Source organism: Danio rerio, chromosome 12 (assembly GCF_049306965.1).
Source record: "Danio rerio strain Tuebingen ecotype United States chromosome 12, GRCz12tu, whole genome shotgun sequence".
NCBI classification, from domain to species: domain Eukaryota; kingdom Metazoa; phylum Chordata; class Actinopteri; order Cypriniformes; family Danionidae; genus Danio; species Danio rerio.
The window spans coordinates 6,748,758-6,773,857 of NC_133187.1; the positions used below are offsets into that span (position 1 = coordinate 6,748,758).

General features: G+C 34.3%; 1 protein-coding gene across 2 annotated transcripts in view; it reads left to right on the plus strand.

The window, feature by feature from the left end:
• The first annotated feature begins 1,005 nt into the window (after positions 1–1,005).
• prkg1 (protein kinase cGMP-dependent 1) overlaps positions 1,006–25,100 on the plus strand; it is a 248,018-nt gene continuing 223,923 nt past the window's right edge. The window contains exon 1 of one of the 2 annotated variants that reach the window (XM_073918140.1): positions 1,006–1,456. In XM_073918140.1, the coding sequence (XP_073774241.1) occupies positions 1,197–1,456 (260 nt within the window). In that variant the 5' untranslated portion in view covers positions 1,006–1,196. Of the gene's footprint in view, positions 1,457–20,430; positions 21,023–25,100 lie in introns of those variants that run through there. The other variant, XM_073918139.1, reaches the window with a different exon arrangement.

A 25,100-nucleotide genomic window follows, 5' to 3' on the forward strand; every position in this document is an offset into this window, starting at 1 on the left:
TGTCTATTAGGCGTTGGCCAAAATAAATTGGTTGACGAATAAATGTCAGTATTTTCGTAAATTGGCCTAAGATGTTGGCTTGCTTGACAATGGTTCACTAGCCAACGCAACCTAAAAAAAAGCAAATATCAACGTCATTTGACGTCGTTTTTGGACGTCAGAACAACGTACATTGAATTTTGGTCACCCGACATCACAACCTAAATCTGACCTAATGTTAACGTCTTATGGCGTTGTGTCTGCTGGGTCTAGCCTGCATCTAAATTAGTGTTTTGTGGACGCATAATTGACGTCTAATCAATCAATCCATCAATCAATCAATCAATCAATCAATCAATCAAAATAAATAATTAAATAAATAAATAAACAAACGGGCGAGGCAGTGGTGCAGTAGGTAGTGCTGTCGCCTCACAGCAGTTTCTGTGTGGAGTTTGCATGTTCTCCCTGCCTTCGCGTGGGTTTCCTCCAGGTGCTCCGGTTTCCCCCACAGTCCAAAGGCATGCTGTACAGGTGAATTATGTAGGCTAAATTGTCCGTAGTGTATAAGTGTGTGTGTGAATGTGTGTGTGGATGTTTCCCAGAGATGGGTTGCGGCTGGAAGGGCATCCGCTGCATAAAAACTTGCTGGATAAGTTGGTGGTTCATTCCACTGTGGCGACCCCGGATTATTAAAGGGACTAAGCCGACAAGAAAATGAATGAATGAATAAATAAACGTTTTCATGGATTACAGCTTCTTGTTTTTAGGAAGTGTTTGTCTAGTCTGCATCTAAATTAGTGTTTTTGTTGACATAAATCACGTCTAATCAATCAAATAAATAAATAACATTTTTCATGGACTATATTGATGCTTGTTTTCAAGAAAAGTTTGTCTAGCTTGCATCTAAATTAGTGAGTTTGCTTAATTCACGTCACCAATCAGATCATGCTAATCCCAATTAAGTTGATTGTCAAACAGATGATTCAGTGTGAGGCGTGAAAGCGTTAACGGCGCGCTGCATGGAGCGAGAGTGAGCAGGTCTCTCTGGGGAAGGAGGGAGAGGGACATCTAATTGCTTTCTCAATGAAACAATCGCCCTAGTCTGCAGACAGGGAGCGCTCGGAGCTGTGCTGAACTAAAATCTTCACCGCTGTATATTGTAGTAAGTTGGAAGGACATCCATTCAGCGGGAGTGGTTACGGTGCAAACTTCAAAACATGAGCGAACTGGACGAAGAATTTGCCAAGATGCTGCTCATAAAAGAGGAGCGGATTAAGGAGATGGAGAGGCTGCTGTCGGCGAAGGAGCAGGAGGTGAATGAACTGAAGAGAAAACTACATAAATATCAGTCAGTTCTGCCGAGCACCATCGGACCCAGAACCAGGCGCGCGCAGGGCATCTCGGCTGAGCCCCAAACCGCGAGGTCTTTCCAGGACCTGAAGAGCGAGGCTTTACGCAAACACCACAAGTCTGTCAGGTACGAGTCTGTCATTTTTCATTCAAATATGTGCGTGTGTGTTTGGCATTGGGGTCTCTGTTAGGTTGGAATGAATGGTTTCAGTCCTAGTTCGAGTATATGTTACCCCGTGACAAAACTACTGTAGCAAATGTACTGTACTTAAAGGGGCAGTTCACCCATAATTGAATAATCTATAGTTGTTTACGCTATCGTGTTACCTTCACTTGTTCCAAACCTGCTTGTCTCTCTCGTTTTTGCTCCAAAACATCCACAAAAATATTTATTTTGAAAAATGTTGGAAACCTCTTTAATCATTAATATTAGGTGGTCTTAAAAACTACTGTAGTCCTTGTACTTAAAGGGATAGTTCACTCAAAATGTAATATATTATTATTATTGTTTATGTGACCTTCACTTGTTCCAAACCTGTTTGTTTCTCTCTCTTTTTTTTGCTTCAAAACACACACAATTTTTTTAAATGCGGGAAACCTGTTGAATCGTTGATATTAAGTGGTGTTAAAAACTACTGTAGCTCTTACTTAAAGGGATAGTTCACTCAAAATTGAAAGATCTATGATTATCTATGCAACCTTCAATTGTTCCAAACCTGTTTGATTTTCTTTCTTTTTTTTTTTGCATCAGAACACAAAAAGTTATTTTGAAGGAATGTTATAAACTTGATGAGGTGGTCTTAAAAACTACTGCCTACTGTATATACTTACAGGGATAGTTGAACATTCTATTATTATTTATGCAACCTTCCCTTGCACCACACATGCTTGTTTCTTTTCTTTTTCTTTTTTTTTTGCTACAGAACACAAAAAGTTATTTTTTTAAAAATGTTGGAAACCTGTCACCACTTTTAATAGTTTCCTTCTATAGAAAGTCAATGGTTACATGTTTCTAACATGTTTCAAAATATAATCTTTTATATTTGACAGAAGAAAGAAACACATACATTTGAGGGTGAGTAAATAGTGAGTATACAGTATGTTCACTTTTGGGTGAACTCTCTTTTTAACCAAGAGAAATGCATTATTAACCAAGTATTAACCTACATGTCGGTGCATTTTTATTACATTTAAAATACAATTTATTTGTAACTTTTTATTCCTATAACTCCTACCTTAAAGCACCTCTAGTAGTAAAGGCCAACTGATACAATGAGTGACCTATATTAAACTATTACAATTAGATTTTCACACATATAATGTACTACACAACTGTAGGCTGTGTACCGCTATACTAAATAAAATCTTTCCCTGTGTGTCTGTGTGACTATGCTACAAAGCATTCAAGTATGCATTGACATGACTACACTAAACAGTTATTACTAAACTAATACAACACTATATTATCAAAACCTTGAAGAATGATCTCAGGGATGTTGTTTTATCTAACTGGTCTCTAATAATGTTCTGAAAAGGTTATTTTTTAGGTTAGGTTTAGCTCAAAAAACCTTGTAATTTAATATGTACAATTTTTTAAATATACAGTGCTCAGCATTTATGAGTAAACACTATTTTGAAAATGAATATTTGTATTTGTAATTTCTCAGTAAATATGGGTCACATACAGTTGAAGTCAGAATTATTAGCCTCCTTTTGATTTTTTTTTTCTTTTGTAAATATTTCTCAAATGATGTTTAACAGAGCAAGGGAATTTTCACAGTATGTCTCATAATATTTTTTTCTTCTGGAGAAAGTCTTATTTGTTTTATTTCGGCTAGAATAAAAGCAGTTTTTAATTTTTTAAACACCATTTTAAGGAAAAAATTATTAGCCCCTTTTAGGCTATATTTCTTTTCGATAGTCTATAGAATAAACCATCATCAAACAATAACTTGCCTAAATACCCTTACCTACCTAGTTAGCCTAATTAACCTAGTTAAGCCTTTTAATGTCACTTTAAGCTGTATAGAAGTGTCTTGAAGTGTATAGAAATATCTAGTCAAATATTATTTACTGTCATCATGGCAAAGATAAAAGAAATCTATTATTTGTTATTAAAACTATTATGTTTAGAAATGTGTTGAAAAGATATTCTCTCCATTAAACAGAAACAGAAAATAAACAGCGGGGCTAATAATTCTGACTTCAATGCATATTGGTACATTTGAAAAAAAGATTTATTGAATAAATATATTTATTAAAATAATGTTTTAGTCACAGAACCTTAGAAATGGAAAGATAATACAATCAAATAAATTAAAATATTGCAAAAAAATAAATAAAATAAAATAAAAACTTTAACATTTCTACAAAATAAAAAAAAAACAATAGATTTTTTGTTTCTCTTGATTTTTAACTATTTTATTTAATATTTTTCCCTAACATGTAAATTTGGGCTACTAATATTTGAACCACTAAAAAGCCAAAAGGCAAAGCTCTCGATTTACCGGTAAACCTATGTTCCTACTCTCACCTATGGTCATGAGCTATGGGTCATGACCAAAAGGACAAGATCTCAAATACAAGCAGCCCAAATGAGTTTCCTTCTCAAGGATGGCAGGGCACACCCTTATACATTGGGTAAGGAGCTCTTTCACTTGGAAGGAGCTCAGAGTAGAGCCGCTGCTCCTCCACATCGAGAGAAGTCAGCTAAGGTATCTCGGGCATCTGTTTCGGATGTCTCCTGGACGCCTACCTAAGGAGGTGTTCCAGGCATGTCCCACCGGGAAGACACAGGACATGCTGGAGGGACTGTGTCTCTCAACCGGCCTGGGAACGCCTCGGGATTCTGAGGCTGGAGGAAGTGTCTGGGGTTCTCTCTTAAGACTTCTGCCCCCATGACCCGTCCCCTCAAAAGCGTTTAAAAATGAATGGATTAATGTTTGAACCATTATTGTAAGTTATTTTTGCTAGATCAGCTCCAGATTTGGCTTCAGTACTGTCTGTATATGCACAAATATAATGTTGTAAAGCATCCTATATTCATTTAAATGAGAGATTTGTGGGGGTGTACTCGTATATTCTGAGCACTTTATAACCAAGAATTTTTTTTTTTTTTTTACTTTCAAACAACTAAACAGTTTATATTCAGATAACTTTTAGGGCAACATTTATTCTTTATTAATGAGTACATCAACAAAACAGTCTTAAACCATTTTGTTTGTTACCTACAAGACAACAGTATTTTACGAGCGTGAAATGCAGACTATTAGAAAAAGGGTTTCAAAGTTATTTAAAATGACACCTCTACAAAAATGTGAATTTATGACAACAACAGTGATTTCACATGCATGCATTTTACACGTTCAGCCTGTGTACCAGTGTGGTTACTGAATTTATTTGATTGTACTTTTTTGAAAAAACTGAAGACTTCAGAGGCAAAAGCCTGTCATTCCATCTGTTTTTTCTGTTATCAGGCATTTTCATCAGAGCCCTACAATTAGGATCAGTAATTCCACTTGAATGAGAATGAAAAGGCTGTTAGTCAGTCATTAAAATTCCCATTTCAATGCCATTAAAGTGAAATTACCGAACACTTGATCCTAATAAAACCCTCAATTTATGTTCATGCATGTGTTTGCACCCTTATCACTAAATCACTATTATTTGAGAAATCGGAAACCATAATCATCAGCACCAGTTTGTTAACTTGCTTTTTCAATATTTCTCCAAAGTTTGAGCAGTTTTGAGTCATTTAATTCATTTTGGGGATTTTTTTATTTTTTATTAGTAACTTTATTCCTATAACTCTACCTCAAACCTGTTGTACTACAGTATATAATATATATTTTTTCTGTGTGTGTGATTATGCTACAAAGCAGTCAGGATATTGACATGGCTACACTTAACAGTTATTACTAATCTAATCAAAACCTTGAGCAAAGATCTCAGGGAACATTCTCAGAACGTTTGACTAATGTTCTTGTGAGGTTTGAGCTCAAGCTGTTTATTTTTTTGGTCATTTAAAGGTTTTATTTATTACAAAATGATGATGATAATAATAATAATAATAATAACAATACAGTTGAATTAATTAGTTTTGGGGATTATTTTTTTTTTTGTTATTAGTAACTTTATTCCTAAAACTCTTCCTCAAAACACCTCTAACTCAACCTTGTGCTATCTCAATCTAACCTGTAGCTACATAGTAAATATACGGCACCGTCTTGTAGGTTCTCTGTATTAAGTTAAGGCCATCTAATATAATAAGTGGCCCACTAAACTTAGGTTAGATTTTCACACATTGACCTGTACTACACTACCGGTACTACAGTAAATAATATTTCTCTGTGTGTGTTACTTTGCTACAAAGCATTCAGGATATTCACTGGCCAGACTAAACAGTTATTACTAAACTAATACTACACTATATAATCAAAACCTCGAGCAATGATCTCAGGTAATGTTCTTAGAACGTTTAACTAATGTCATGGTGAGGTTTGAGCAAAAGCTTTATCTTTAGTCATTTAAAGGTTTCCATTTAATATAAATAATAATAAAAATTAAGAATAACACTACTGTTGAATTAATTAATTTTGGGGGTGCTATTTTTATTATTATTAACTTTATTCCTATAAGTCTACCTTAAAACACCTCTAACTCTACCTAGTCCTATCTCAATCTAGCATGTAACTACACTGTAAATATACTGCACGGCCTTGTAGGTTTTGAGTGTTAATAGTAGTAAAGGCCATCTAATATAATAAGTGACCCACTAATGACTACTGTTAAGATCAGATTTCACACAAATACCTGTACTACACTACAGGCTACTGTACTGCTGTAAATAATAGTTTTTGTCTGTGTGATTATGCTACAAAGCATTCAAGATATTGACATGGCTACAATTAACAGTAATTACTAAACTAATCCTACACTATTTTATCAAAACATAGCAAAGATCTCAGGGAACGTTCTCAGATCGTTTGACTAAAGTTCTGGTAAGGTTTGAGCACAAACATTGTTTTTTTGTCATGTAAAAGGTTTAATTTAATACAAAATGATGATGATGATAATAATAATAATAACAATGCAACTCAATGGCGCAGTAGGTAGTGCTGTCACCTCACAGTAGGAAGTAACTTTTTCTCTAGAACTCTACCGCAAAACACCTCTAACTCATAGTCCTATCTCAATCTAACATTTAACTACACGGTACTGCACGGTCTTGTAGGTGTTTAGTGTTAATAGTAGTAAAGGCCATCTATTATAACGAGTGACTTGCCAAAATACTGCGGTTATGATTAGATTTTTACAGGCATTAAAGATATTGACATGGCTACTCTAAACAGTTTTACTTAATCCATCTCTATATTATCAAAATCTTAAGGAATGATCTCAGTGAATTTTCTCAGAACGTTTGACTTATGTTTTGGTGAATTCTAAGCACAAGCTGTTTATTTTTTTGGTCATTAAAAGGTTTTATTTAATACCATTTGAATCTAATAATAACTTAGTTGGCGAGGCAGTGGGTAGTGCTGTCGCCTCACAGCAAGAAGGTCGCTGGGTCGCTGGTTCGAACCTCGGCTCAGTTGGCGTTTCTGTGTGGAGTTTGCATGTTCTCCCTGCCTTCGCGTGGTTTCCTCCGGGTGCTCCGGTTTCCCCCACAGTCCAAAGACATGCGGTACAGGTGAATTGGGTAGGCTAAATTGTCAGTAGTGTATGAGTGTTTGTGTGGATGTTTCCCAGAGATGGGCTGCGGAAAAAAAAAAAACTTGCTGGATAAGTTGGCGGTTCATTCCGCTGTGGCGACCCCGGATTAATAAAGGGACTAAGCTGACAAAAATGAATGAATGAATGAATAATTGAGTTGAATTAATTAATTTTGGGAATGTTTTTTTTTTTATTTATTGCATGAAGCTGTACAGTTGAAGTCGTTGAATTATTAGCTGCTGTATATTTTCCCCCCATTTTTACTGGAAATATATATGTATATTTCAACACATTTTTAAACATAACTCATTTCTAATAACTAATTTGTTTGATCTTCATCATGATGACAGTATATAATATTTCACTCAATGTTTTTAAAGATGCTAAAATTCAGCTTAAAGTGACATTTAAAGGCTTAAATAGGTTAGTTTGGCTAGTTAGGGTTATAGAACAAGTCATTGTATAACAATAGTTTGTTCTGTAGACTGTTGAAAACAAATATTGCTTAAAAGGGCTAATAGTATTGACCTTAAAATAAATTTAAAAATATGTAAAACTGCTTTTATTCTCGCCGAAAGAAAACAAATAAACATAATTTGAAAATGCTTGAAAACAAAAGAAAATTCACAGGAGGGCTACTAATTTTGACTTCAGCTGTATGTATTTGTCTTTATTAGCTATTAACATCACATGTTAATCCATAATGCTTACTCTAAAATGCATTCTCCTGAAAAGTCCACATTTGGTCTAAAGCGCTTAAAAGCTCTCTTTCACACTCTTGCTCAATGTCCAATAGCCCTTCTGTACAACCCTAACCTTGTTGAATATTTAATGCGGGCTGTTAAATATTTAATGTCCCAGATATTCACCGCTATATTTAGGATTCATATATTAAAACTGTCAACTTTTTCCGGGAAACAAGTGGAATATCCTGCAATAGTGCGAATAAGTAAACCCCATTTCTGTAAATGAATGTCTTTATTAACTTCTGCAGGCTTCAGTGGGAGCCGGGGCTTGCCGAATAGAAGTGTTTGTTTTGATTCTTAAAAAATAGTCAAGAAAAGTACATTTTTGGATTATAATAGTAAGTTGTCTGTAAAATATTGGCTTCCTTTAAAAGTAAAGTAAAATAAAGTGTAAAATAAGTTCTTGTTAGTAGCCACTAGGTGTCAGTCAAATATCATTAGCCAGACTGATCTTAGCCAGCTAGTGAAGCTGAATTGATGTTTGTTGAATTTGTGTGATGTTTATACTCACGCCATAAAGCTTAGATGGGAAATAAGTTAGTTCTGGATGCCATTGTAATGCCCTACTTACAGGCATATTTATGGGTGATATAGTAATTTATGCAGACTCAATTATTAATAATTTATTCAGCATATAAGAGATAGAGGGTTATTGAGGGAGTTGTATTTATCTGTGTCATGTGATGTAAATATGTGGCCTTCATAGGGGAAAACACTTTTCTAGGCCACTGGAGCATTCATTTCAATTCACTGATGAATTGAATCAATTGATCTCTTTTCTTTTAGTATTTTAACTGTTCTTTTACATTTTAGTGTGGAAAACTCAAAACTACATGGTCAGAAATGTTATGTGGTATATATATTGTATGCTAAAAATATATGTATAATACATAATGTGGTATATATAATATTTGGGATAATTATAATTAATTAGGTTGCATTTATTTGATCCAAATATAGAACATTTTGAGGGACGTAAACAATAACAATGGTCCTACCATAATTCCTGTTTTTAATTTTTAATTTTCATAGCTTCTGAGAATCCCAAAAGGTCTACATATTGATAAATAATGTTATGACAGCTGTTTCAATGTTCGGTTATGATTGAATCGCCTCTTTCTACAATTATGTAATAGTTTGATGACAAGCAGGAAATATTCATCACCACATTGAAAAAGTCTATATAGTGTGAAATACATTGAAGTTACATTCATTTATTCATTTTCTTTTCAGCTTAGTCCCTTTATGAATCTGGGGTCACCACAGCGGAATGAACCGACAACTTATCCAGCACATGTTTTACGCAGCGGGTTTCCTTCCAGCTGCAACCCATCTCTGGGAAACATTCATACACACTCATACACTACGGACAATTTAGGTTACCCAATTCACCTGTACCGCATGTCTTTGAACTGTGGGGGAAACCGGAGCACGAGGAGAACATGCAAACTCCACACAGAAAGGCCAACTGACGTAGCCGAGGCTTGAACCGGCAACCTTCTTGCTGTGAGGCGACAGCACTACGTACTGCACCACTGCGTCACCTAAAAAGTAATATAATAATATTATAATTTTTTTATTTTAAAGATTTATCTTTGGCCGTTTTGCCTTTATTAGATAGGACAGTAATGAGACAGGAAGCGAAGTTGGAGAGAGATAAAGGGGTAGGGTTGGGAAATGTCCTCAAGCCGGGACACGAACTCGGGATGCCCTGAAGTGCTACTGCACCATATGTTGGCGCGCTAACCATTAGGCTATTGCGCCGACATATTATTATTATTATTATTATTATTATTATTATTATTATTATTATTATTATTAATTCCTATTTTTAATTATATATAATTTATTTCCACAACAGACAAATTTAATTTGTGAAAAGCATGATATTTAAAAAAACAAACAAAAAAAGGATTATTTCATGTAAAAACTTACAAAAAACATAATTCATTAAAACTAAACTAATAAAATGGTTTAGTATTTGCCCTACATTTTTGAAAGTTGGTGTATGTTTCTTGAGTCATATTCCTATTGTCACTTATATTATGCTGTCAGAATATTCTATTTGTATATGGAAATACATATTAAACATAATTCAATTAGATTTATTTTTGGAATAAATAAAAAATAGGCAGGTGGCATGGTGGCTCAGTGGTTAGCATTGTCACCTTATAGCAAGAAGACCGCTGGGTAGAGTCTCGGCTGGACCAGTTGGGATTTTGGTGTGGAGTTTGCATGTTCTCCCTGTGTTGGCGTGGGTTTCCTCCGGGTGCTCTGGTTTCCTCCACAGTGCAAAGACATGCACTATACATGAATTGGGTAGCTACATTGTATGTGTGGGAATAAGTGCATATGGATGTTTCCCAGTACTGGGTTGCAGCTAGAAGAATAAAGGGACTAAGCCGAAGAAAGATGAATGAAATTAATCATGAATATTACAATAATATTATACTGTTTCACAGCAATACTGTCCTAATTATTAAACAAACTTCATTTATTAAATTAAAATTTTCATTTTCTTGTAAAAACAAATTGTAAATATAAATAAAAAGATTATTAGAAATATGAAACAATATAATTTATGATGTGCCCACACACACACATGCATATACAAGTTTTCTGTGTGTGTGTGTTTAATGATAGGTGACGCAGTGGCGCAGTAGATAGTGCTGTTGCCTTACAGCAAGAAGGTCGCTGGTTCGAGCCTGAGTCAGATGGCATTTCTGTGTGGAGTTTGCATGTTCTCCCTGTGTTTGTGTGGGTTTCCTCCGCGTGCTCCGGTTTCCCTCATAGTCCATAGACATGCGGTACAGGTGAATTGGGTAGGCTAAATTGTATGTAGTGTATGAGTGTGTATGGATGTTTCACAGAGATGGGTTGCAGCTGGAAGGGCATCCGCTGCATAAAACATATGCTGGAAAAGCTGGTGGTTCATTCCGCTGTGGCGACCCCAGATTAATAAAGGGACTAAGCCGACAAGAAAATGAATGAATGAATGTTTATAAATGATGTGGTATAATAATAATTGTGCATACTTATTCTCTGTAAACGTGTGGTACAGTATAATAATATTTGTAATAATAATTTTATGTCTGAATGCTTTTTATTTTAGATTTTCACTGGTAAAAAAAAAAAAACTTAACATTTATTATATATAACATTTTTATTTTCATTATTTTGTCATGTTTATGGCAAAATTCAATCATCCATTGAATTTTCTTTGAATTAGTCCCTTTATTCATCAGGGGTTGCCACAGCGGAATGAACCAACAACTTATCCAGCATATGTTTTACGCAGCAGATGCCTTTTCAGTGCTGGGAAACACCCAAACACTCTCACATGCACACATACCCTATGGCCAATTTAGTTCATCCAATTCCCCTATATGTCTTTGTACAGTGGGGGAAACCAGAGCACCCGGAGGAAACCCACGCCAACACAGGGAGAACATGCAAACTCCACACAGCTGGGACTCGAACCAGCGATCTTCTTGCTGTGAGGTGACAGCACTACCCACTGAGCCACCGCGCCGCCCTTTTTTTGACAAAATTATCATTATTTTGTAGCATTATATAGACATTATATTCAGTCTATATGTGAGGTTTTTGTAACTCTTTTTCCAAACACTGCTGACCCTCGTCTCTGATCCTGTGTGCTTTAATGCAGAACTCCTTATATAATCAACAAGCGGCTTGAAAAGCACTTGAGAATGGAAAGTGTGTTGTCTTTGCTGCTCTGATAAAAGGCTACAGGACTAACTGCTGCTTGAGCTACACACACACAGTCACACACGTACACACAGCATCACATCTCTCACGTCCACACACACTTTGATGTGCGTCTGGTCTCCAGTTCTTCTAAATGCTTTGTGAGAACCACAGAGCCTCATCAATGCTGCTTAATTGCTCTTTTCTGCTATACAGTATATTGCATGATTAATGGCATTCACTTATTTCGGGGAAAGCACTTGTGAACCAGATTCTGAATTACCCCATCCCAGTGATGTTTGTGTGCTACACTGTTGCTTTAATGCATGATTCAGGATAATATAATAATATACATGTTGTAATATATGCTTGAAGTGATTTTTTTTTCTGGTATTTTAAGTGAAAAGTAATGTAACATACATTACAAACATAAGCATGATTTTTAAATCTTTATTTATTTTCAATTCTTAATCTAATGTTATTGTGGAATTTCTGCAGTGTAAATAAATATTTAATGAACTGTAAGCTACATGTAAACGTTTCATAGCTGGTTATGTTGAGAATTTTATCCACTAGAGGGCGCATTTGGTCCTATTTTAATCGTGTTGCAATTTTTTCTGTTGCAAAATATTATATTATATTATATTATATTATATTATATTATATTATATTATATTATATTATATTATATTATATTATATTAAGTTATATTATATTAATTTTATTTTATTCATTTTATAATTGTTTTTGTTTTTATATGTTCTGTTACGTTTTCTTTATTTAGAGTTGTTTAAATCTTATGTTATTATATTTTATTATGGCCATGCATTTATTTTTTTGCAAGTTTATATTTTGTAATTTAGTAATCTGTTTCATATTTTCAATTAAGTTGAATTTTAGGTGTTTTTCTAATTTAAAGTTTATTTGAAATTAAATATAATTAAATGTAAATGTTTTTATTTAATTACATTTGCACGTATAGTTTTTAGTATGTTTTAAATAATTATTTTTATTATATTTAGGTATGCCTTTAATGCAATTTTTAAATGCAATTTTATTTAAAAAAACAAAACAAAGTTTAAATAATTTTGCTGTTTGGTTTTTGTCATTTTTTTGTTTACATAAATACTTCTGCATTTTTTTTTTGTTGTAATTATTTTAATATTCATCACCTTGGAATTTTAAGGTTTTATCTGCATTCTGAATGAGATATTTTTGCTTTTTTTTTGCATTCTATAGCAAACAATATGTGTGTAACATATTTGTTTTTTTTTTTAAATAAAAAGTCTTAAAATGTAAACAACTTATAAAAAAATACCATAATGTAAATAAGTTGTCATTTAAAAGAATGTCAATAACTCAATTTTGACAAAAATGTCAGATAGAACCTTATAATTCTAAGGTGACGAATTGCTGTATGTGTATATAAATATATAATTTTTCTTTTCTTTGATTTTTTTTTCTTCTTTTTTGAATATTCCCTAAATGTTGTTTATCAGAGCAAGGACATTTTCACAGCATATCTGATAATATTTTTTTTCTTCTGGAGAAAGTCTTATTTGTTTTATTTCGGCTAGAATAAAAGCAGTTTTTAATCTTTTAAAACCCATTTTAAGGACAAAGGTATTAGCCCTTTTAAGCTATAGTTTTTTTCAATAGTCTACAGAACAAATCATCATTATACAATAACTTGCCTAATTACCCTAACCTGCCTAGTTAAACTAATTAACCTAGTTAAGCCTTTACATGTCACTTTAAGCTGTATAGAAGTGTCTTAATTATTTATTGTCATCATGGCAAAGATAAAATAAATCAGTTATTAGAAATGACTTATTAAAACTATTATATTTAGAAATGTGTTGAAAAAATCTTCTCTCTGTTAAACAGAAATTGGGGATAAAATAAAGAGGGACGCTATATGTGCATTTTAAATATTTATTTTTATTATAATTAGATGACTTTTGAATGCAATTTTATTTTTAAAAAATTAACATAACATATTAAGAATTAACGTAATTTTAATAATTTTGCTGTGTTATGTATAATATAATAATGTATAATGTAATTTACACACTAAAAATGATTAACTGAATTTACTGATTTTGCAAACAATTAATATGGGCTGAATTTAAACAAACAATTGAAGTTGAATGTTACTAAATTTACTAGTTTGTTTAAATTCACCTTATTTCCCAGAGATGGCTTGCAGCTGGAAGACATGCTGGATAAGTTGGCAGTTCATTCTGCTGTGGCAAGCCCGGATTAATAAAGGGACTAAGCTGAAAAGAAAATAACCGAGTGAATGAAATTCACCCTAAAATAATTTGCAGATTAAAATCAATCAATTTTTGCAGTGTTGTATAATACATATAATTTGATGTTAACTAATATTAGACTTTAAATCAATTATTTTTATTTATTTACATTTTTTAAGTAGTTCAGTAATCCCGTTTAAAATGTTCTGTAGAGTTCAATCGTTTTCTTTTTTTTTTTTTTTTTCTGAATGACAGTATCTTCTGATGTGTTACAGTACTGCAATACACAGCAAGTGTACAGAGGGCAGAGGAGTGCAGCTATATCAGTCTCAGAGTAACATTTCTAGCCTTTTTTTCCTCATCAAACACGGGTCAGTTAATGAGGTGAATTGAGCACCAGCTGCTCGTGTGTTAATGGGGAAGATCCAGATGATGTTCAGGGTTATGAAGAAGAAACCATTTTTTTTTTTTTTTTTTTTTCAACTCCAGACCCTCATCTGGACTTAGAGCCTGTTCTCTGCTAATGAAGTAGAAAAATGTCCCTACAGTTGGTGGTGCAAACATGAAGCAGTGTAGGCATGGACATCATTAGTGTTGTGTTTTTACTGAAATGCCATGCTATTAATGAACATCAATGTGATTTCAACAGTAAAACACTGTAAAAATGCTATATAGTAAAAATCTGTAACATGTTTAGCAGTAAGTTTCCTTAACATACTGTAAATGTAGGTCCACATGGAATCTGTCCGCGCAGAATTCCGCAGATTGTTAGCCCATCATTAATTCTGTTTATTTAATTAAGTAAATGTGTGTAAATTATATTTATTCAGTTTTTAAATTAAGTACAATAATATTATTGACTAGTATGAAAATGTTCATCTGATTTATGTACAATGCAGTCTGTAAAGTATTATTCTCTGTCATTAGTAGAGAGACTTGCGTTGTTTACCAAATAAAGTGGATCTAATTGGATTTGCATTTTAAACATTAATTAAAAGTTAAACATGTATTTTTTATTTCACATATTAAGGTTTTAGTTATGATACTCCCAAAATAACTCAATTTTTAACCAAAATTCTTCGGAGAAATAGCAGAAAAAAAAATGCAGATTCCGTCTGGCCCTACATATATGGTAATTAGCCGTTAATTTACTTTACCAGAATTCCCTGCATGATGCTTGTGGGGAAAAGTTGTTTTGATATGAGCGTTGGTTCATCACATGACTTTCTCACTCAAACCTGCTCATGGCTGTGTTTTTGTCTGTGTAACAAACTTTAAGGTGCTGTATGTAAGTTTTTGACTCTTCTATTGCAAACAATACCATGATATGTTTGCAGATATTTAAGAAATGCTAAGTGAACATTTTTGTTTATCTGAAAAAAAAATGCTAAAGTCAGTTATTTTGCTTTGAAAATGTGCATTACGGGCCGTAACGGCTGTGTTTGTTTTAGTCCCTTTAACCCGCCCAATAACATTTTAGCCAATTATATTTCAGCAACCCAGGTTGCCTTGGTGGAGAACAACATATTTCATTCATTCATTCAGGAAGGCTCCAAAGTGTGCATCTGAAATGGAGCCTCTGGTGGACAGTAGCAGATTTCAAAATGAGACGCAGATTCAGAGTTCCACATGAGGTTATTAATTAACAAATAATATAAATATTACAAATGTAAACATTAGATGAGCTAGGAGCTGTGATTAGGAAACACAACGGAAATTAAAATACAGCCATTTAGAAGCACAGAATAGTGCACTCGCGCCCCATTCACACAGGGCGTCAGCGTCAACGCTTCCCATTCACTTTGAATGGGTGTGTCAGGCATTGCCGAACTGCATTGTGGATTCGTCGGCGCCGCTTCAGAGGCGTTTCTCGCTGCAGAAAGCGTCAGCAAATCAGATCGCTTTATGCAAATACACCAGCTCAGACAGTAGCCTATTGCTGACTAATTTCATTGGCTGACGCTGCTATGGCGATCGCGTCAGCCCCAGAGTCAGACACGCCTTCTGTCAAGCATTGACGCTGAAGCTTAGTGTGAATGGGGCATCACTGCACTCCAACGAAATGGTAAGATAACTTATAACTAATACATATTGAACCTTTTTAACATTATTAAATGTAGATGCTGAATCACTGACATGTGTTGGTTTGCACTGAGTCACAGTTCTAAAGTTCAGTTTCATATGGTTTATTTTATTGTCAAGATCTGAGGTGATCCGCTGCTGCTTTCAGTAGTATGGCAATAAATGTCATGTAAAATGGCATTCAAACTCACATTATTAGCATTTAACACTGAATAAAGCATATGTGGTGTACCTGAGAAGATCATTGTCATAGTTTTCTGTTGTTCCAGCCTGATCTCACGAGAAAACGTAAGTATTTTACGTTTTGCCAGTTTAGTGGCTAATTCGTACGAATTCGTATGAGTTCAGTCGTACGAAATGGTACGATTTTAAAAAGGAGGCGTGGCACCTGACCCTACCCCTAACCCCAACCGTCATTGAAGGATAAGCAAATCGTACTAAATTGTACGAATTAGATCGTACGAATTCATACGAATTAGCCACTAAATGAAAAAGTTACGAATTGCCGTGAGATTGTGTTGGTTGTTCAGCTGCAGGAAATAGAAACCGTTTCTAAAATATAAACTAAAAATAAAAAAACATTTTAATATGGAAAATATATTTCTTCTATCGTGTGTCACTGCTTTTATTTAGAACACGGTTTAAATCAGCCTTTAGGCTCGATAGTCAGGCTTGCTCCTGTTCATGTCGTCAATCTGGCAACCTGCGCTTTTATGTGTTTTGAACCAGGAGTGCAATACCGTGTTTAACCACTGGGTATCAACTTAAATACTGCACTTTTAAGTTGTGTATATGTTATACTTCAAAAGTGTATGATAAAGAAAAAATATGAAATATGGTCATCTACCATAAAATTTTTAAACTTATCTTAAATTCCTGTCAAATGAAATTACTTTTTAGTGGTTAAATTTCGTCTACCACAGCTGCTGTTTTTACTGCAAAATTTACATATTTATTTTTTACTATATGGACATTAAAAAACATCCTGAGATGCATGAGATGCAATTGCTTCTATCTGTATAGTAATTAATAAAACTATTTGAAAGCTTCAAGCAGAATAAAAATAAAATATTACAATTTTAAGAGGGTTAACTTAAAAAAACAAAAACAAAAAACAACATGCAAAATAATGACAAACAAAATGTATTTCTGGGAAAATTATAAATATAACAATTTGTGAAATAATCTGGATTAAACATTTAGATAACCTCTTCTTTTGTTTAATTACTTCTGATCAAACTCATTTATGACATTCCTACACATAAAAAAATGGAAAAAAAAATAAAAACAAAATAAGGGCACCACGGTGCTCAGGCTCAGTGATTAGCACTTTCGGCTCACAGCAAGAAGGTGGCTGGTTTAAGCCGCGACTGGGTTAGTTGGCATTTCTGTGTGGGGTTTGCATGATCTCCCTATGTTCGTCTGCAGGGTTTCCTCCGGGTGCTTCGATTATGCGCTAAAGGTGAAATGAATAAGCTAAATTGGCTGTAGTGTATGTGTGTGAATGTGAGAGTGTATGGGTGTTTCCCAGTACTGGGTTGCGTCTGGAAGGGCATCCACTTTGTAAAACATATGTTGCATAAGTTGGCAGTTTATTCCACTGTGGTGACCCCTGATAAATAAAGGGATTAAGCTGAAGGAAAATGAATGATGATGAATGGAAATAAATTGTATTTGTTTATATTCAGCAACATAAAAATTGCTTCTATCAGAAACGGCTTGAAACACCCAGTTACCCAGTAAAGTTTGGAAGGAGATTCAAATTGATTTTTGAAATATGTTTTGCAAGAAATAATTTGTTTTATCTACACTTTTAAAGTGCACATGAACAAATAAAAAACTGTAAGGGGATTGCTTATGAAATGCAGATGCTTAACCCAGCCCAAATCTTATACATAATCTAATTAAACGCATCAATTAATGTGATTACATAGTGCACGTGTGTTATTATTTTTTAATCACAGTGATTCTTAATATCATATTAAATGTTTGAGAGTAAATTTGACAGAAATAATGCAAGTTGGGAGAAACATCCGGTTTATCTGGTCATGAGTTTTATCTTAAACATGCCAAAGCTTTTTTTCTCAAAAAGATCTGAAAACAAGTACATGACTTGAAAAATATCTGACACCAAAATAAACATGCATGTCACTTTTTCTGTGGGATGTTTTCGGTTTGCCAAAAATACGTGGCTCTCCAGCTGTTTTTCTTCAATAACAGCCATATCACCCTGCAGCTAAGGGAAGCTAAGCAGGGCTGAGTCTGGTCAGTACCGGGCGCTCAACCTGAGGTCTATGTGAGTCCTAATGCCCCAGTAAAAGTGAAGGGGACAAAACACTATCAGTGGCAACGTCTTTCGGATGAGACGTTAAACCGAGGTCCTGACTCTCTGTGGTGATTAAAAATCCCATGGCACTTCTCGTAAAGAGTCCTGGCCAAAGTCCCGATCATGGCCTTCCAGTCATCCCCATTCATCAAATTGTCTCTTCACTCCACCAATAGCTGGTGTTTGTGGTGAGCGCACTGGCGCCGTTGTCCTGTGGTTGCCGTCGCATCATCCAAGTGGATGCTGCACACTGGTGGTGGTGTGAAGAGACCCTCCTCATCATTGTGAAGTGCTTTGGGTGTATAGCTAATACTCAATAAATGCGCTATATAAAAACACATTACATTACATTACAATATTTTACTGTTTAAAAAGTAACCTTTATTAGAAATTAAAAAAAAAAAAAAAAAACACAATTCCCATTTTGTTGTAATTTTTTTGACAGCAAAATGAATCAAAACGTTTACAATAAAAGGATGTTTTGACCAATGTGTCTGTGCAATTTATTTGGCCTTTATTTTCTCATTATTAGTAAAATGCTATTTTTTTTTTAAAACTAGCCAAAATTAAAATGTTACTGAATACTTTTTTAATTATTTGAAGTAACTGTGTTGTTTTTATAATAGTAAAATTTTTGTTTATTTTAAATTGTGTTACTTTTTACAAAAAAGAAGACTTTATTTATCAGAATTTAAATAAATGTTCTTTCTTCATTTATGGGCTTGCTCAACATGTGACGCTTCATATTTGTTTATTTTTGAGTTGTGCATAGACATAAATAAAGGTTGTGTTTAAACCTATATTATTTATAGTTATATACACACACCCTAAAGGCTCCTCAAAAATTCCTAAATGGCTGAAAAAAAAGGTTATTGACTAATGAGTTAAAGGGATAGTTCACCCCAAAAATTGATTTGCTCACTATTTTCTTGCCCTTACGTGGTTCCAAACCCTTATGAGTTTCTTTCTTCTGTTTAACACAAAATAAGATATGTTAAAGAAAGCTGAAAACCTGGAACCACTGACTTCCTTAGTAAGAATAAACAAGCATGGAAGTCAATAGGTAGCTCAGGTTTCCACTATTCTTCTAAATCAGGGGTGCTTATTCCTGTTCCTGGAGATCTACCTTCCTGTACAGTTTAGCTCCTACCCTGATCAAACCCACCTGAACTAATTAATTAGGACCTGAAATCCACTTGATAATTACAGACAGGTGTGTTTGATAAGGGTTGCAACTGAAATCTGCAGGAAGGAGATCTCCAGGAACAGGATTGGCCACCCCTGTTCTAAATATTTTCTTTTGTGTTTAACAGAAGTCAGATTTTGAAGGTGTAAAGAGTGAATGTTCGCCCCAAAAATTCAAATTTGCTCACTATTTCTCACTCTCAACTGATTCCAGACCTTTAAGAGTTTCTTTTTTCTGTTAACACAAAATAAGATATTTTAAAGAATAAAGCTGTAACCACTGACCTCCATTGTAGGAAAAACAAATACTATGGAAGTCAATGGTTACAAGTTTCCAACATTCTTCAAATTATCTTCTTTCACTCTTTACATCTTTGAAACCTATTCGACTTCTGTTGAACACAAAGAAAGATGTTTTAAAGAATACTGGAAACCTGTAACCATTGACTTCCATTGTAAGAAAAACAAAACTATGTAAGTCGATGGTTACAAGTTTCCAACATTCTTTAAATTATCTTCTTTTACTCTTTACATCTTTGAAACCTCTTTGACTTCTGTTAATCACAAAGTAAGATATTTAAAGAAAGCTGAAAACCTGTAACCATTGACTTCCATTGTAAGAAAAACAAAACTATGTAAGTCGATGGTTACAAGTTTCCAACATTCTTTAAATTATCTTCTTTTACTCTTTACATCTTTGAAACCTCTTTGACTTCTGTTAATCACAAAGTAAGATATTTAAAGAAAGCTGAAAACCTGTAACCATTGACTTCCATTGTATTTTTTTCCTACCATGGAAGTCTAATGTTTACAGGTGTTCAGCTTTCTTTAAAATACCCTCTTTGTGTTTAACAGAAGTCAAACCGGATTCTAACAAGTAAAGAGTGAATAAATAATGGCAGAATTTTCATGTTTTTAGCGAACTATCCCTTTAAAACGGAGCATTTGTTGAGGTAAAAGTGTGGCTGTGTGCTCGTGTATACGGGAGCGCACATGAAAGCTCTCCGCGGCCGCTACAGGTGCGCGCTCGCGTCTTCCCTCATTGGCTCATCGTGGACTCGCGTTCACTGCGCGCTCATGGCGTTACACTCGCGCTCGACGCGCACCACAGCTGCGACTGACGTATTTGGACAAGAAATTAATGCCCTGTGAAACTTCGGCTCCCGAATGTGATGTTTGCAGACGCCGTGGGTGTTTCCCCGCTCATTCCTCCGCTTTAACTAGCCTGAAATCACGCCGGTGGATCTACACGGCGAAATCTGAAGGACGTTCTCGGAAAAAAAACACGAACTAAAGCGGTTTTCTTGTCTGAGAGCGTGGATTTACCGTTATCCAAGTTGGTAACGGCTGCAGGAGCACTGACTGTGGGGAGAAATGGGCACTTTACGCGATCTCCAGTACGCGTTACAGGAGAAGATTGAAGAATTGAGACAGAGAGACGCGCTTATCGACGAGCTGGAGTTGGAGCTCGACCAGAAAGACGAACTCATACAGAAGCTACAGAATGAGTTAGACAAGTACCGATCCGTGATAAGACCCGCAACTCAACAAGTCCACAAGCAGAGTGCCCTTCAGGAGCACCAGAGGACCAAGAGACAGGCGATCTCAGCCGAACCCACAGCCTTTGATATCCAAGACCTCAGTCACGTCACTCTGCCTTTCTACCCAAAGAGTCCACAGTAGGTGCCGCTTAAACAGATTTTACTATGATGGTTTCCATCAAACGGTGCTGATGATTTGCATTACTGATGCTATTATGTCAGTGCAGTCTTGTTATGACACGTGAATCACTTTCTGTTGCGCTGTTCTCATTTTAAGCGAGAAATCTTGGTCAGTAGGACACCTTGAGTTGTGTGTGGTGTGGGTAATAATCATAAGCATCCATCAAACCTGTCTCCGCATCTATGCCTTCATTACTTTGCTAATGTGATGCATTGTGAATGCAGGCAGAGAGCCAGTCTGGTGTTTCCACCTGTTGATTCTGTTAATCAACTTTGAAAGGGAGAAAAAAGTGCCTGTTCATGTGCAGATTACACTTCACACTGGCTTTTGTGAAAGACTGCTTACATTTCATAAATATATATGGTGTAGTATGTCATTCATATTTATTAGATTAGACTTTATTGGTAGAACAAGAATCTAATTAAAAGTGTGAGCAGGAATAAAGAATAACAGCCTATAATTATTGGTGAAGTTAAACAAATGTCAAATATTCAACATTACTAACGCTGGCACAACAAGTAGAAGACAGGTTATATTTATCAACTTTATCATATGGGATAATTTAATTTGGGAAATGTATAGGATATCGTTACAAATCTTGAAAGCAAAACGTGGAAATAAGCTGAAGGTTTTGAATTTTGAAATAGAAAATTTTATTCACTCAGCGATTTATAGTAAATTTCACAATTAATTACTTTATGAAGAAACATCAATGACACTTAAAGACTGAAATAGTATCTTTTTTAAATTTTGCTTTTTAAAAAAATACTCTCCAATAGTCGTTGTTTACCTTGAAAAATATTATTTTTGAAAATAGTGATATGATGTTGTTTGCACTGAAGTGGAAAATCACAAGTCTTGGAGAACATCAGGCTTTGCTCATTTCAGCATGAGTGCTGCCAGCAAAGCCAAAGGAGAGGAACACTTAAAACATTCTAAAATTATTGTTTAATTTCCAATCATATGATCAATATATGCTGCTATTTATTATAGGAATTTATTTATTAGAAAAATCAATCAGTATTGGTTTGGAGTCATTTTTTGTCCATATAAATCGATCACAGAAATACACATGCAAATTTAAGCATTTGAAATGGCTTTAATCACTAAAAATACTAAATCTGTTGCTGGGGCACTTTTGTTAATTTTTAGGTAGTAATGTGTACCTTTATGGTACAATATCGACCCAATAGATACTAATTTCACGGTATCCGCTGGGTCTTAAAGTCTTAAATTTCAAAAACTAAATTTTAGATCTTAAAGTCTTAAATTCACTGAAATATTGGGTTGTAGGTCTCAATCCCTTATTCATTCATTCATTCATTTTGGTTTAGACCCTTTATTAATCTGGGGTCGCCACAGTGGAATAAACCACCAACCTATCCAGCATATGTTTTACACAGCGGATGTCCTTCCAGCTGCAACCCATCACTGGGAAACACTCATTCACACCCTCCTTCACACACATACACTACGGACAATTTTAGCTTACTCAATTTACCTGTACCGCATGTCTTTGGACTTGTGGGGGAAACCGGAGCACCCGGGTGAAACCCACGCGAATGCGGGGAGAACATGCAAACTCCACAGAAATGCCAACTGACCCAGCCGAGGCTCGAACCAGCAGCTTTCTTGCTGTGAGGCGACAGCGCTACCTACTGCTCCACCGAGTTGTCCAATACCTTATTAAAGTTACAAATATAAGAAATATATTACATTATTATATTTGAATATATTTACATTGTTACTCACTGTATTAATCCAATGCTTTGATTAATGCTTTATACAGTAAGCTGATACAAAATATAATGTTTGTTTACCAAGTGATTCTTATATATATATATTGATGCTGCAACATATATAAAAAGTACAGTTACCTACAGTTGAAGAATTATTAGCCCCCCTGTTTTTTGTTTAACAGAGAGCTGATTTTTTCAACACATTTCTAAACATAATAGTTTTAATAACTCATCTCCAATAACTGATTTATTTTATCGTTGCCATGATGACAGTAAATAAATTTTGACTAGATATTTTTCAAGACACTTCTATACAGCTTAAAGTGACATTTAAAGGCTTTACTAGGTTAATTAGGTTAACTGGGTAGGTTAGGGTTATTAGGAAAGTTATTGTATAATGATGGTTTGTTCTGTAGACTATCAAGAAAAAATTAATTAATATATAATAATCTAATAATTAATAATATAATATATAATATAAAATAATTGCCTGAAGGGGCTAATAATTTTGTCCTTAAAATGGAGTTTAAAAAATTAAAAACTGCTTTTATTCTAGTCGAAATAAAACAAATTAGACTTTCTCCAGAAGAAAAAAAATATTATCAGACATACTGAAAACTCTTGCTCTGTTAAACATCATTTGGGAAATATTTATTTAAAAAAATAATAATTTAAAGGGGGGCTAATAATTCTGACTTCAACTGTATCATGCTATCTCAAACATAGATTGATATTTGACAGATTTTCCACATTTGATGCATGTCATTATGTGACAAGAAGCTCATATTGTCCAAAAGCACTCAGGACAGTCTGCAAAGGCTATTTAAGGAAATAATGTAAAAGTACACTTAAAAAAATGTACATTTACTTTAATGTAAATGATGCAGATTGTTGTTCACTTCTTTTTAAAGCCACAGGTATCAACTGTGCATGGCTGGTATATATTTGTCAGGCCCTCAAAGTGCCTTCAATGTTCAACAAAAGTGAGATAAAAAGGTCACCTACATCTTAGATAGCCTGAGGGTGAGTACATCAACAGTGATTTTTCATTATTTTGGGTGGACTATCCCTTTAGGGCTTTTTAAACTGCATGGACAGTTCAGTGAAACTGCATAATGAACCATAATGAAATTCACACAACTGGAAAGTGGAGTAGATTTTTAGCTCCATTGAGAATGTTTTCATCTTCTGCTCAGCTGGGTCTCTAGAGCAGCATTATCCAAAAGCCTTCCTTATCCAGCAGAAATGCCAATATTTTCTTGTGTAACTCCCCATTCTCAATTTTTTTTTTTCACAGTTTGTGAGCATTTCAATACTCCTTGTGTTTATGTCTGGTGAATATTTACTTTATGCTGTGTGGATTTTGGTGGAGAGCCAGATGCCTACCATCTTTGTGAGGATGAATTTGTTCTGGCATTCACGAACACGGATGGTCCATGTAATAGACTGATTTCACTAAAACAATAACTGTGCATGACACCATTTGATGATTCATTCATGCCATACAGATTTTTTTGCAGTCACTGGTTCAACATACAGATCTTTTGTTCGATTTAAAGACAATATGAGATTAAAGTTAGTAGCTATGCATGTGTTACTTTTAATGTTTATTTATGCTCCTCAGGCTTCATGATATGATGCTTATTGTTCTGTTCAGATATAATAAAAAACAGATAGTTCACAGTATGCAATGGCAAGAATGCACATTTTTATAATAAACATGTTTGAAATTTCTAAATTAATAATTATTTTAAAATATTTTATGGTTTTTTGTTATTTATAATGCAGTGATTTAACAGAACTGGTATTAAAATAAAGAAAATAATATACATATTATTATTTAGATATAAAGTGCGATGCAAAAGGTTTTATTATAGTAGACGTGTAGTAAACTTGTATATTACTGCATTGATTACCATTTGTATAATGACAGTCTTACTACAAATTGCATGGGTAAACTCTGGTAAGTGCAGCGAAACCCTAATGAATTTTCTGGTTGCCTAGATTTAACTACAGGAATGTTTTTTCTTTTTTTTTTATTTGTAGTAAACAAAAACAAAAAAAAAAACCACTGTTAAGTCTTTGTGATTATTCAAAATTAATTAAATTATTAAATTACAAACGTAAAATGGCATTTGTTAAGCACGTCTTTTCATGGAAGCATGGTTGTGTGATCAGTAGTAAATCTCATCCGAAAGCCAGGGGGCGCTCTTATGCAGAAACTCCAAATAACCCCAAAGAAGATACCCACGAAATCCCCGTTATAAATTTAACGCTTTCATTGACTCACAATAGG